Consider the following 13544-nt stretch of genomic DNA (forward strand, 5'->3'; position numbering starts at 1 on the left):
GACAGACGATTATTGAAGTGTCAGAATCTATCTTACCACCATGAAGGGAGAAGCTTCTCTAAAATGAAGTCATTATGGAGGAAAGCAGAACCAAGGTATGAAGACTGAGTCCTGAGCCCCTGACCCCAGACCGGATGTAGCGCAGTTTGACTCCCTCCTTGTTACGGAGACTACACAGTCCCCTTCTCTCCTCTGTTCTCTTGTTTGACTAACCAGTTTAGGCTTGGTTTGTATTTGGTTTCTTTCAACTGCAAACACGTTTCCTTACTAGTACAATTAGTAGACACAGATCAAGAAAATAAGAGCCTTCCTCTGGGGAGATGGGAACCTCAAGAGAGGATGGGCACGGAAGCATAAGGACTACTGTCATAAATGCTGGGAGAGCAGCCGTTGGGGGAGCATAAGGGAGGAAACACCTGCCCCTACCTGCGCACACCTGAAATGCTTCCCTAGTCTTTCTCAGGAAGAAGTAAATGGGATCCCTTGCATTGGGCTCCACCAGAATAAGTTTATATCTTCAGGTAAGTGAAAAAGAAAATAAGCTGAAATACAAATCTGTCATTGGATGAGAGTAGGCTGGTCCTAAAACGTTCTCACCCATACAAGTTCGTGTGGATTTGTATCTTCTGTCCAAACCATTCATCTCTTTGGGTTTGGCTCACTTTTGCCCTCCTCTCCCCACGAGTCTGCTCAGTGCAGACTGTCCTGCTGCCATCTCCCTGTCATCCATCAGGATTAGTCTCATTCCCTGAAGGGAACAGCCCTTGTACTTCATAGCATCCACTCCAGCTCCTCCATCCCCCCTAACCCCCGTCAGATAGTGGGACAGGTCAGGGAGGAGACACTATTCCCTTTGTATCCCCAGCACTTGGCACAGCCACTCAGATGCAACAGGTACTTCCTCAATGAAGGTTTTCAAAAGGAAAGGAATAACACCCTTAAAGTGAAGATTGATAAATGTGAACTTACTACAGTGAAATAAATTAGTCATTGATTAAAATGTTATTCTCACAAATGGCTGATTAATGAATGGACCTGAGCCGGCCAAGAGAGGTGTGAAGGCTCTTAACCTAGGAGGGCAGCCAGCCTGACTCTACTCTGCCCGCCACCCCACGCTTTTGTTTCCTCCTTGCCCGTGTCTCCCAATATATTACTGAGACACTTGCTCATGTCTCCCAGTGTCACCGCCATGGTCTCATCTCCCAGGCTCAGACCCCAGATCGGTTTTGACTATTCCTCCTTCCAAACTCCCACCCTGATTCTTACTTTTTCTCACATCCATCCTTTTTTTTTCCTCTCATCCCTGCCGCCATTATTCTACCTCCCCCTGTCCTCATACTCTAACCCCCTTCATTGCAGGTGGCCCCTAAATGGTCTTCATGGAGTTTTATTCACTGGTGACTCCAAGTGCCTAGAACAGTGTCTGTTAAGTGAATAATTATTGAAATACTGGTTTCCTTAGATCTGAGCTTCACTTTTTCAAGCTGTCTTGCAGATGGTTCTTTATAAAATCACATTTTCATGACAAAACATTTCAGCAGTTCTTCTGTGTTTATAGGCCAAGTCCAAACTGGTTAGTCTAGCATTTGGATTTTCAGAGACTGACATCACTGCAACTTTCTGGTGTTATTTTCTGACATTGACTTGCATAACCTTCTCTGCCTGTTCAACTTGTTTATTCATTTTTCATTAAAAGGTCTTTCAATTCATGCCCCCATTGAAAGGCTTTTCTCTCTGTTTGAAGTTCAACTCTCCCAAGGAAAAAAGCAGAAGTCATAAAAGAGAAGAAAGACATAGATGACCACAGAGAAATTAAAAGTTTCTATATGGGTAAAAGAAGTCACATAACTATATCGAATTTATAAACAAATATAAGACAGGGAAAAAATCAAGCACTAAGACATAGAAGATGATTAATATTCTTAACATGTGAAAAGCTTTTGCAAAAAGACAATAAGGGAAATAAAAAGATGATCTAAAAATATGAATAATAAATGATAGATGAATATTGTCCATACTCACTATTAGTCAGAAAAGTACATATGGAAATGTCTATTATCCTATGTAGCCATTAGATTTAGTAGTTATCTAAAAAAACTAATAGCATTCAAAGATGCCATAGATGCAGAGAGCACTCAGTAATTGCTTCTGGCAACATGAACTACTATAGCATTTCTGGAAACTAGTCTGTCAATAGGGATTAAAGAACCCACACCTTCCATTTTACCGTAGCAAACCTATTTTATGAGAATATCTGTAAGAAGTAATGTATCTACCTGTGTGTGTATTCATATGTATGAGAATGTTTGTAGTGGCAAAAACAAAAACCATAAACAATCTGGAAGTGTATCATCCTGAAACTGATGGAAATCCCAGAAGAAATATCATGTAGTTGCCAAATATAATGAGTTCAAGAAAGACCTCTGAGGAAGGTGTTATCTCCGTGTTTTAGTATATAAAAAATGTCTCTTGGAGAGTCATACGCATATGATCCTATTTAGAAGAAAGCATAAGTAAACAGAAATAATACAGAGAAATGTGTTAATAACAAGTTATTCATGAGAGTTACATGGGAGAAGTGGGTTGGGAAAGGGAAGAGTCACACTGAAAAGTGAGATTGTTAGTTTTTTCTTTATACGTCTTTATTCTGTACATATTTATACATGTTATATGGATTTTTAAATTATTTATTTAAATTCAATTTAGTTAACATATATTGTACTATTAGTTTCGGGGTAGAATTTAGTGATTTATCAGTTGCATACAACACCCAGTACTCATTACATCAGGTGCCCTCCTTAATGCCCACTACTCAGTTACCCCATCCCCCCACCCACCTCCCCTCCGGCAACCCTCAGTTTGTTTCCTGGAGTTCAGCATCTCTTATGGTTTGCCTCCCTCTCTATTTTCATCTTGGTTTATTTTTCCTTCCCTTCCCCTATGTTCCATCTGTTTGTTTCTTAAATTCCACATATGAATAAAATCATATGGCATTTGTCTTTCTCTGAATGACTTATTTCACTTAGCGTAACACACATGCTATGTGTTTCAACAAGCATGAAATACTCTCGCAGTTTGAAAAATAAATAATAATGTAAGGAAACTGTGGATATTCTCTCCTTTTGTAAATTTAACCCATTAGTCTTGTCTCAAATCCTAAATTCCCTAAATTTATTGATAGAATTATTTCCTTGGTAATTCACCATCTGGTTCCTTGTTATTACTCTCTAATTGTTGCCTTAGAGTATTATTTTAAAATGCACTGTTATTTAACTTTTTGTATTAATGTCAATTACTTAATTAGAGTGCAAGTTGCTTGTTTTGAGGGTAGATATTTTATACCTTGTTCTCAAAAGCTACTCAAAATTTCACAATTTGCTCACTTACTCATTCATTCCTTGAACAAATATTTATTGAGTCTCTATTAGCTACTAAGTCCTGTGTTGAGTCCTAGGCATACAGCCCTGGCTCTGACTAGACATGATCTAAGCCTAAAAGGTTGGTCCTATAAATGTTTATAAGTATTATGAATGGGAAATTGTCATGTGTGTTGTTGGCATCTAACAAGATGAGATTTTGAAAAGATCAATGATCTTTTTTCTTCTCCCTGATAAGGAGATTTGGCTTTTATTCATCTATATGCTCCCTCCTCAGATGATAAGATAATGTATCAAATAAGGAAATAGAGCAGAAATCTTTTTTCTGTCTTGATATGCTAAATAATGTAAGGAAATATAATACATAAGGGCATATATGATGATTAATTTATCTAACAACAATATCAACGACAATATTAATAACAGCTATGTTTACTGCTTCCTATGATCCAACCCAGGCTGTTGGTGTGCATGACCATGATGTCAACCAGTCCCTTTGTTGTGCCCCATCAATCTCAGAGACCCATAAACTTTATTCCCCCTTCAGCTAGTTCCTGTATAACCTAGCAAAGAAAAGTGAGGATTTCAAGGATCCTGCAGTGTTTCCTACTTGAATTATAAAGCACCTCCTCTAGTTTTCAGGTTTATTTGGTTTAAGAAAAATTACTCATTGGAACCAGCAAGTCTTTTATCGTCTTTGCATGTCTGAGTAACAGGGAGAAAAAAAGAAAACAACTAACATTGTACTTAATGAAAAATACAATATTAAAGTTTGTTGGGCAGGTTTTCTTCCTCCTGCACGTCTCATTCATTATTAAAATGCATTCACAGCCAAGTCAGTAGAAACAAACGCAAGGAGGAATCCCATCCATCCAGGACGAAGTGGTGTGCTGCCGCAGCACAATGCAGTAGTTAAGAGTGGAAGGTCTGGGTGATGGGACCAAGTCCTGGTCCCACCACTGGCTCACTGGCAGCCTGCTGAAATTCTGTAAGTCTAAGTGTTCTTGTTAGTAAACCAGAATAGTGAAATATCTCCCTCATCGTGTTATTGAGAAGAGTAAATGTGATAATGTCTATGAAGTGTCAAACGATGCCTGGAATGCAGTGAGCACTCGAAAAATGTATATTATGGCAGTATCATCCACTAGGCCACCCAGAAATTCTAGCTGCTAGAAATTGGAGGGCTGCAAAGGAGCAGCCAAGGGCAGGCAATGCCTCTTTAGCTCATATCTTGGCTGTGTAGATTTGCAACTCCCTGGTTGATGTGTATTTTTGCTTCCAGAGATTTGTGCCCCTGGCTTTGAAACGTTTACAGCACTCTGTAGATGTAGCATACAATATTCTGTCTAAAATTCCTTTCAGTACAAAGTGGGGCAGAAACTAATGGAAAGAAAAAGAATAGCATTATAAGTAATAACTACGCGGTTAGATCCCAACATCCCAATCCATGGACATCCCACCCAACTGTGAGAACGGCAACGTCCTCCCTGATGATTCTGCTAAATGAGATAAGTCACAAAAACCATGAGTCAAGACAAATAGTGTGATTTGTTTTTGTAGAGAAGAAACACCTTAAAAATATTTACGATATCTATTTTCACCTGCTTACTGGACTTTTCCATATGGATGTCCAGAGGCAGCTCAGACTGTTTAGAACTCATTATCATCTGCCAGTTTTGCTTCTGAAATCTCTCTTTCGTTTCCCCTCTTTCTCCCTATCCCAACAGCCCTAATCCATCTCTCATTTTTAGTTCATGTCCCACCAGGAGCTTCTCACATCCTTTCAGTCCTTCAGCCTATCTTTAGCCCTGCCAAGAGATTTGTCTACCTGAGAAGAAAGAAAGAAAGAAAGAAAGAAAGAAAGAAACTAAATTGCTTCTTTCTCCTACTCAGACTTCCATTGGCTCTTCTGGTTTAAACTGTCATTTGACCAGTCAGACCTGATACAGTCTTAAAATTTCTATAGAATAGCTGTGAAAACCAAATAAAGAAAACCCTAGGTATAATGAAAATTAGGGTAACAAAGTGCAGTAAGTTTCCATTTACAATGAAGCCATTAGAGCCAGGATAGGGAAAACATTCTGTGCTCCACCTTATTAAAAGATTGATTCTATTTACCTAAAGGGAGGTAGAATAACACTTAATTTCTCCTCCACTGGACACCCTGTTCCAAGAGTATGTCCCCACTGACAAGAAAATTAAGTCAATAACTTTGTTGCATTAGTGATACATTTTGACATGACAGAGTACTGTGCCCTAACCTCCCACACTCACCCATATTTCTAATTACAAAAAGTTACACAGGAAGGAAGACAGGAGAACAGGCAGTAAAATGATGCATTTGGGGAGACTCATTTCTCAATGGTAGAGCCTTTTAGGCAGGTGCAGGAATACCCTGGCATCAGCGAATGCTAAGCATTTTAATTTTGCATACCCTCATCTGTGCAAAGCTACAATGTTAGAAAAACAGGAAGAGGGAGCCAGAAAAAATTCCGTATTAGCATGGCTGAGCCACCTTAAAATAATACCAACATGATATAACCTCCCTTCGGGTTCCTCTAAGGTAGGAAAGAAGGTCATATCCCTTTGTACACTTTAGTACACTTTGTACACTTTGTACACTCCCTGTGAGCATTATTTCAGTGTATTTGGTTTGTGTCTATGGGCCAGTAGTGACTTTGCCCAAGATCACCAGTGGCAAGCTCTAGCTTTGCTCTTCACATGCTAAGATAAATCCATTCTAAAGACCTTCCTTTGTAATATATCCAAGTCCCTCTCTCTCTTTGCGGACTTACACTTTGGTCTGCAGCATATTGTTACCCTTGTGGCATCACTCCGTCTCCAAGCTCCTGTTGGACATAAGGGCCTCTTTGGTCACTCAGCATGTGGCCTGAAGTGGGGCAGAACTTTGGTTCTGAATGTCAAAACCCTTTTCTAGATTTTTGTGCATCTCAAACGAGGCAGAACAAGATCATGTAAACTATTTTTGACTGCACTCCATACTGTAGTGTCTTGCACGTACACTCATCCTTGGCTGATGTCAGATAAATGACCTTCAGAAGGGTCATGGGCAAGAGAAGTATGCTTTAGTTCCTTGACTTATTTGTTTGTTTGCTTGTTTGTTTGTCTGTTTATCCCCCTCCTTAAATAGGGATAATGATTCCTGTAGTATGTTTTGTCAATTATTTTATCAATCGGTGGAACTAAAGAAAAATAATTGATAAACCCTTCATAAATTCTAAAGACTCATACTCATATAATTTGCTTAACAGATACAAGTATTCTCAAGTGGCTGTAAGAGATGTGAGATAATGGTCCTAGAGTTTTCAAGTCAAGAACAATCACAATAAATAATTTGAAAACAATTAAATTCTTTAGATGCTACTTCAGTTGAATCTCTGAGCGTCAGATTTTCACAGCAGATATTTATAATTTATAGAAGAGCAGAGAATGCTCTAGAATATAATTTAAAGATTTTTATAAAGTTATAGAATATTACAGATCAAATATGTAGTGCAAAAACCAGACAGACTGCTTATGGATTGGAATATCTAGAAAAGAGACAAAAAAGGCCAAAAAACATCATTTCTAACAGAACTAGAATTTCATAAACACAAATAAAGAGTGAGAGATTTAAGTTATATCAGGCCTACACATATGATCGATGACCCAAGGCCAAAAAAACTGCCTGCATGGGGCACAGGAAAATATTCCCTACGGAAGACGAAAAGACTAGAAGGCAGGAAAACCATTCTCATTTTCTCTTGAGTTTTGTTAATCCATGGTTTTCGAATATTTCAAGGGTCCTTGGCAATATGTCAGGGACAGCACTAAGTGCTTTGTGTGGCTCAACTCATTTCTCCTCACCAAGACCCTATGAGGTAATCACACTTATCATTCCACCTTTTCTTACTGAAAACAAAACAAAACATATAATAATAATAATAATAATAATAATAATAAAACAAAAAAACACTGAGGTTTGGTTTTGTGGGTTTTAACTCATTTAGTCCTATTACATCCCTAGGGTATTTACACCACTGTCATTCCTATGCCATTGATCAAGAACACCAGAGTCACTTGGAGAAGAAGGAAACACGAGTGAAGAGAAAGGGTGATCTCAGGTTTGTGAACTACGGACAATGAGAGTTGATTTTGCAGTGGGACCACAGTAGGCAGGAAATTGCAGCAAGGAGTAGAAGGTGGTGACATTTCCCTGGTAGATTTCTATTTGGGGAACCAACTTTACAGTCTGTGAGCCTTTCATGAGGGATGTGGGCAGAGAGGGAGCTTATGGTAATGGAAAATGGAAGCTAATGGGAAAATATAGCTAAGCTATATGCTACACGTTTTAATTTTCAAATTAAGCATTTGAGATGGATAACAACATTATCCCTATCTCAAAAATGAAGACACTAAGGCTTAAGGTCTCATAGACAGGTAAGTGGCAGAGCTCAAATTCAAAGTCCATGATCTTTGCCTACATGCAAGTACCTGTTGGGAAACTACTACTATGGCCCTAGCGGTGATGGTTGGCTAGCCAAGTTATTGTGCAAGGGAGTTGAGGGAAGGGGTGGTCTGGGTAAAGGACACATGATTATTAAAATAAAACAGGCTAAATTTTTCTTTAACATTATCATATCATATATCCTGACTCATCTTTGCCCATACCTTGATTGACTGGACTTTTACTTTCCCCTTTCTGATCTAATCTTGAGATGCTTTCTTGGTATCTACCCAAAGGGAAAAGGAGAGGAAAAAATGGTTCAGAACACCCTGGCCAAGCCACTTAAAATCTCAACCTGTCTTTATGCATAAAATACATAATAAAACTCTCAATGAAAGAATATAGTGAATTAATATAGTTAATATAAAGGTCTTAGGAAAATACCTACTTGCTTAACCTCTCTGATAAAGCCACCAGAAAGAAATTAACAACTTAATTTATATCAAGGTGACCGAGCTAAAATAATTCTGTATAATGTGTATGCATTGACCCCACAGAACTCCTTTTCTAATGTTAATTTAAAAAACTAAAGGAAGGACCACTTCATGCTTAATGAGAAAGATGGAACGTGAGGATGATGATATAACATGGCAGAATGGACTGATGACTGGCCCAGTGATGGAAATAGGTGTTCCAGTTCTAGTCCTGCTGCCAGTTGATTACTGTGTGATCCAGAACAAGTTATTTTACCTCTCTGGGCTTCAGCTTTAACAAATGCAAAAATAACTGGGATTAAACCAAGTTACCTCTGATAGTTACATTACAGGAGTGAGACTCCCAACTTGGCTGTGAACGTGATCTACACATTCCTGGGCATATCTGGCCATCTGTTGGGGGTAGTCATGAGAAGGCTTGTTTGTGTTGGAGGCTGAGAAGATTCCCAGAAATAACTCAGGTTGTGCCAATTGCTAGGACCCAGAGAGTGAGCGGGTATCCAGAAGGGCCTACTGTGCGAATGGCATTTGAGCTAAAACCTAAATGAGGAGAAGGAACAATCCTTGGAACAAAGGAAAATTTAGGCCAGACAGAAAGAGCATCAAGTCCAAAGATTCTGGGCCAGGAGTGAGAGACAAAGCAAGGATGTCTGATTCAGACTATGAGTGGAAAAGTAGTTTGATGTGGGAGAAGTAGGGAGAAGCCAGATGGATTGCAAAGGAACTTTTAGGCCACACACAAAAGTCATTGGGAAAAAAATAAATAAATAAAAATAATAATAAAATAAAGCTCCTAAACAAAAAGGCTAATGGAAGCCAACATAAGTAATAAGGCAACATATCTTTAATTTCCAAACAGACTAATGAAATAATGGAGTTGATTATCAGAGAGGAGGCATCTCATTACCTTCAGCACATTTTAGTATCCAGTACAATGTTGAGCTATGAGGCGGCCTGAACGTTGTGTTCTTAATTGTCGCATCCATTTCTTGTCACACAAAGGTCAGTGGACTATATTTTCAAACCTGATTCTACTAGAAACCAGTGGATGTCATGGAATGGTACCGGACCCAGAGCCGGAAGGCCGGGGCTAAATTTCAAGTTGCATATCTGTTCTATAAGTATGTGAGAGACCTTGAGATTTCCACTTGGCCTTGTTTAGTTTATTTCCTTATCTTTTAAGTTTAAAGTAATTGCTACCACATAGGGCAATTGTGAACATTAAACAAGATAATGTACTTGAAAATGCTTTGGAAATAGTGAATCATCACTCAAATATTTCTTATTGCTCTTACATTTCTTTTCTTGCTAAAATTTACATTTCTTGCTGAAATTTCTTGCCACTGCTGTTTTCAAGGAATACCACCAGAGGTCAGAATTTTACACGAATTGTTTCAAGAGTCGATGCAGGTGGGAAAGAACATTTTTCTACTAAACAGCATAAAATAATAAATTTAAGGCATAGAGAGAAAAATAAAGATGGCTTTCAACAAAGAAGTTTTGATAATTGGAACATTGCTTACTCCCATAATTGTTACTCAGCAGACTTAGGTAAATAGGGAGAAGGAGGAAAGATAAATAGAATTTAATTATCTATTTATGATGTCTACATGGCTTAAAGTTTACATTTGTTAGCTTATATTATTCTTAAAACAGTTCTCTAATGAAGCTCACTTTTCAAATAAAGAAACTAAAGCATAAATAGATGTAATAGCATACTGAAGATCAAACAGATTTAATTCAATATCTTTCTTCCCACCAAGTCATGCTTGGTAAATAATGCAGTAATAAAATGGTGAGTCTATCTTGGGCAACATATTATAGGACAGGTTAACATTAACTCTAAATAGTTACTTTAGTTCCCAGCCTCCCAAATGAATTCAGGGGAAACTCCTTTTATTGTTTTTCAGAGCTTCTAGAAGTTTCTGAGCACAGTGCCGGGAAGGAACTATGGTATTGACATGATTAGCCATGGAGAAAAATATAGACCAGCCTGCTCTTAAGAAAAATATATTGAACGGAAGCAATAATTCCATTCCTTTAAAATGTTTCCTCGGCCATCAAGCTTTTTTTCTTTTTTCCTTTTCTTTATCATAAGCACTTTATTTTTGTAGAAATAAATACGCAAATCTGCCTTGTTCAGGGGTAGGGAGCAGCTATTATCACGTTCATAAACGAACGAGGTAGGGTAGATGGCAGTTTATATCTTGAGTGGAGATGAGTATGAAGTCTTGTTTTTCACTTGTAGGCATGGCATCTGGCGCAATACCTGGGGGGCAACGGGGCGGTAATGAGCATGCGCAATAACGAATAACGGCCATTTGCCAGGAAAAAAGGGCGTTAACTGAGCCCTGAGTCCAAGAGTTTGCAATCTAATACTCATTTTGAAATGTAGACAAGTTCTAGGAGAAGAGCTTTAATTTTAGCACCTAACATGAGGCCGGAGATGTAGGAAGTATTCTGTACATTCCTTTCCAGAATTGTGGAATCTCTTTAAAAAGGGAACTCAGGGGGCACTTGGGTGGCTCAGTCTTTAAGTGTCTGCCTTCAGCTCAGGTCATGATCCCAGGGTTCTGGGATCAAGCCCGGCATGAGGCACTCTGCTCAGCGGGAAGCCTGCTTCTCCCTCTCCCACTCCCTCTGCTTGTGTTCACTCTCTCTCTCTCTGTCAAATAAATAAATAAATAATAAATTTTAAAGAATAAAAAGAAGAAGAAGAAGGGAACTCAGAATTCATTTTGATGCAAAGTCCTCTGACTCTGGTGGAAGAAGAAATCATACCAGATTCCCAGCAGACGTAGTTCTGGAACCCCTGGAGTTCTAGAGGACACAAGCTCAGGAAAAGAGTGAAAGATTTACATTGTTTGAAATCTTAGCAAGGTTTCTAGTGGGAAGGGGTAAGTTTTGCATTAAGAAATGAGGGTAGGGAAAAAAAAAAGAAATGAGGGTAGGAAGATTTATGATGAACAGGCTGCTGGTATCCAATAAAAATTAATTGCCCTCTCCTCCCTCCTAAATTTTTTGTTTCACTACTACTCATGATAATAACATATATTATTTTTAATATATGTTATTTAATGCATCTCTTATGCTTAAAATAATGCTCAGTATTAATAGGTATTCAGTATATGTTGGCTGAATTGGAATAAATAGAATTGTTGTATTGGAATGCAGGATATTTGGGATGTCATTTTGACAATACTTTGTCCATTCTTTTAGCTTGAAAGTTGTAGTTTCTCTGTAAGAAAAATTGTTTTGATGGTGCAGTTCTCAAATGGACTCTCCCATTTGCAGGGACAAGGAAAACTTTAATTTTCAGCATTTTCCCTGCTACCCCAGGAATAACAAAGTTTCAGGTACATTATTGGAAAGTCCAGTAATAGTTTTAAGTAAATACTTTTATTTCTAATCAAAACTTTCTTTTCTGAACATTTGCCCTCACATTATTCATTTATTCACCCAAGAAATTATTTGGAAGCCCCAAGGTCTCATTGTTCCTCCCTGGCATTTATTTTATGGTATCAAAGGTTAAAGCCTGGATTGCAATCTTTGGAGGAAATTAATTCACTGATTAAGAAAAATGCACTTTCAGCAATACACATTTAAATAACTGACAAGCATAGGGCGATGTATTTCTACTTTTTTCTGAAAGACCCATTTTTTCTACTTAAAATTTTAAGCAGCTGCAATTCTTCTATCCTATAGCCTGGAGAAACATAGCATGAATTACTAATAAGGGAGCACCAAATTCGCACTGCAGTGACCACTCTCAGAACAAAAGGGTCAGAACTGAAACCAGGAAAACAGCATCTTTTATCAACCAGTTGCTTAAAGCACATTTAGACCTTGGCTCTACTTGAAAAATTCCGCAATAGTCTATCATCCTTCAGCTGAAGGCCTCAAAGACTCCACTTTCAATAAAGAAATTTCATTTATACACTATCTGCAATCCTTGACAAAAATTTTCTTCTTCGTAGGAAGCCCACTAATTGATGAAATATGTGAAAGATTTAATTTTCTCTGTACTGAGGTTTTTGCCTGGTAATTTTACCAAAATCCGTGCTTAGAAAGGCATTGGAATAAAAACAGCTGAAGAATAGAGAGCGTCTTAAGAAAAGCATTCCTGAAACACTAAGGTCTTGGCTTTGTACCTTCCCTCTGGAACAGCATGGAAGAGGGAATTTTCCCGTGCCCTGGGTGAGGTCCGCCCCCTGCCAACATTCTCCAACCTAACATCAAGGTAGGTTTTTACCTAAATAATAGGCCATTGGTTTTCCAAAATAGGAGGAAAGAAGGAGGACACTAGGGAGAACAGAAAGTCATTCAGAGTTACAGTAGGATTGAGGGAGGAGGGAAGAGAGTTCACTTATTATATATGAACATTTTGCTTTGCTTTTCTCACCTTTGGGTCCTGGTGCAATTGTGTGTGTGGCACAAACTTCAGTGGTAGGACGACCATCCATGTCCAGACCCAGACTCTGAATTTGCAAAAGAAAGAGCACCAGAAGGATGGACTGGTTTCTTCGAAGGAGGGCTCCAAAACCGTTCATTGCTGTGGTTCTTCAAAAAAGGATTACCCAGAAGTGCCAAAGAAGTAGCTTTATTTTAAATAAAACTTCTGCTTTAGGGAAGAAAGTAAAGTATCTGGAGTACACATTCCAGAAAGGGCTGCAAAGACAAGAAGGAAGCATATCTTAAGTTGTTTATTTTCTCAGTATTCCAAATGGACCATACATTGTCCAGACTGTTTATTTTCAAGTGACAACAGTTTACTGAAAATTATCTCTGAGCTAAACACTCAAGGAGAAACAACCCAGAGAATGGAGGGGATAGAAATGACTTCTGTTCAGCACAGGAGCCGACAATTTCATATCCCACATTGCATTTTTATGTTGGGTTCCAGAAAGATGAATCCAGAGATTGCTTAAATTACCTGCCTGTTATGGGTACACTATGCAGGGCTTTGAGCTTTTTTGTAAGGAAATAATCATTAACTGTTTGTGGCAGCTGAATGCTAGCACTCCCATTGCTCTATGTTAACTTATTTCCTTCTCTCTTTACAAAGGATTGTCTTGGGATTAAGCCCCAAAGGAAAGAACAAGAATTGTCTTTCTGGTACACTATTTTAAGAAAATATTCTGAAATGTGGACAAAGTTTTGTTTGAAAAAATACAGCAAAAAGAAGAAGGGGCATTAATGGCCTAACAACACATTATGGTTGGCAAA

The 13544-nt window shown here is 38.3% G+C and overlaps 1 protein-coding gene across 1 annotated transcript in view; it reads right to left on the bottom strand.

Moving 5' to 3' along the window:
* The window catches only part of LOC111146801 (collectin subfamily member 10), a 36089-nt gene extending 23146 nt beyond the window's left edge, over positions 1-12943 (bottom strand). The window contains exon 1 of the mRNA XM_022502487.1: positions 12721-12943. Coding sequence (XP_022358195.1) covers positions 12721-12868 — 148 coding nt within the window. The 5' untranslated portion in view covers positions 12869-12943. The remainder of the gene's footprint in view (positions 1-12720) is intronic.
* Positions 12944-13544: the final 601 nt, after the last annotated feature.

The sequence above is a fragment of the Enhydra lutris genome, unplaced genomic scaffold, assembly GCF_002288905.1.
Source record: "Enhydra lutris kenyoni isolate GAN:26980312 unplaced genomic scaffold, ASM228890v2 scaffoldscaffold14, whole genome shotgun sequence".
NCBI lineage: Eukaryota > Metazoa > Chordata > Mammalia > Carnivora > Mustelidae > Enhydra > Enhydra lutris.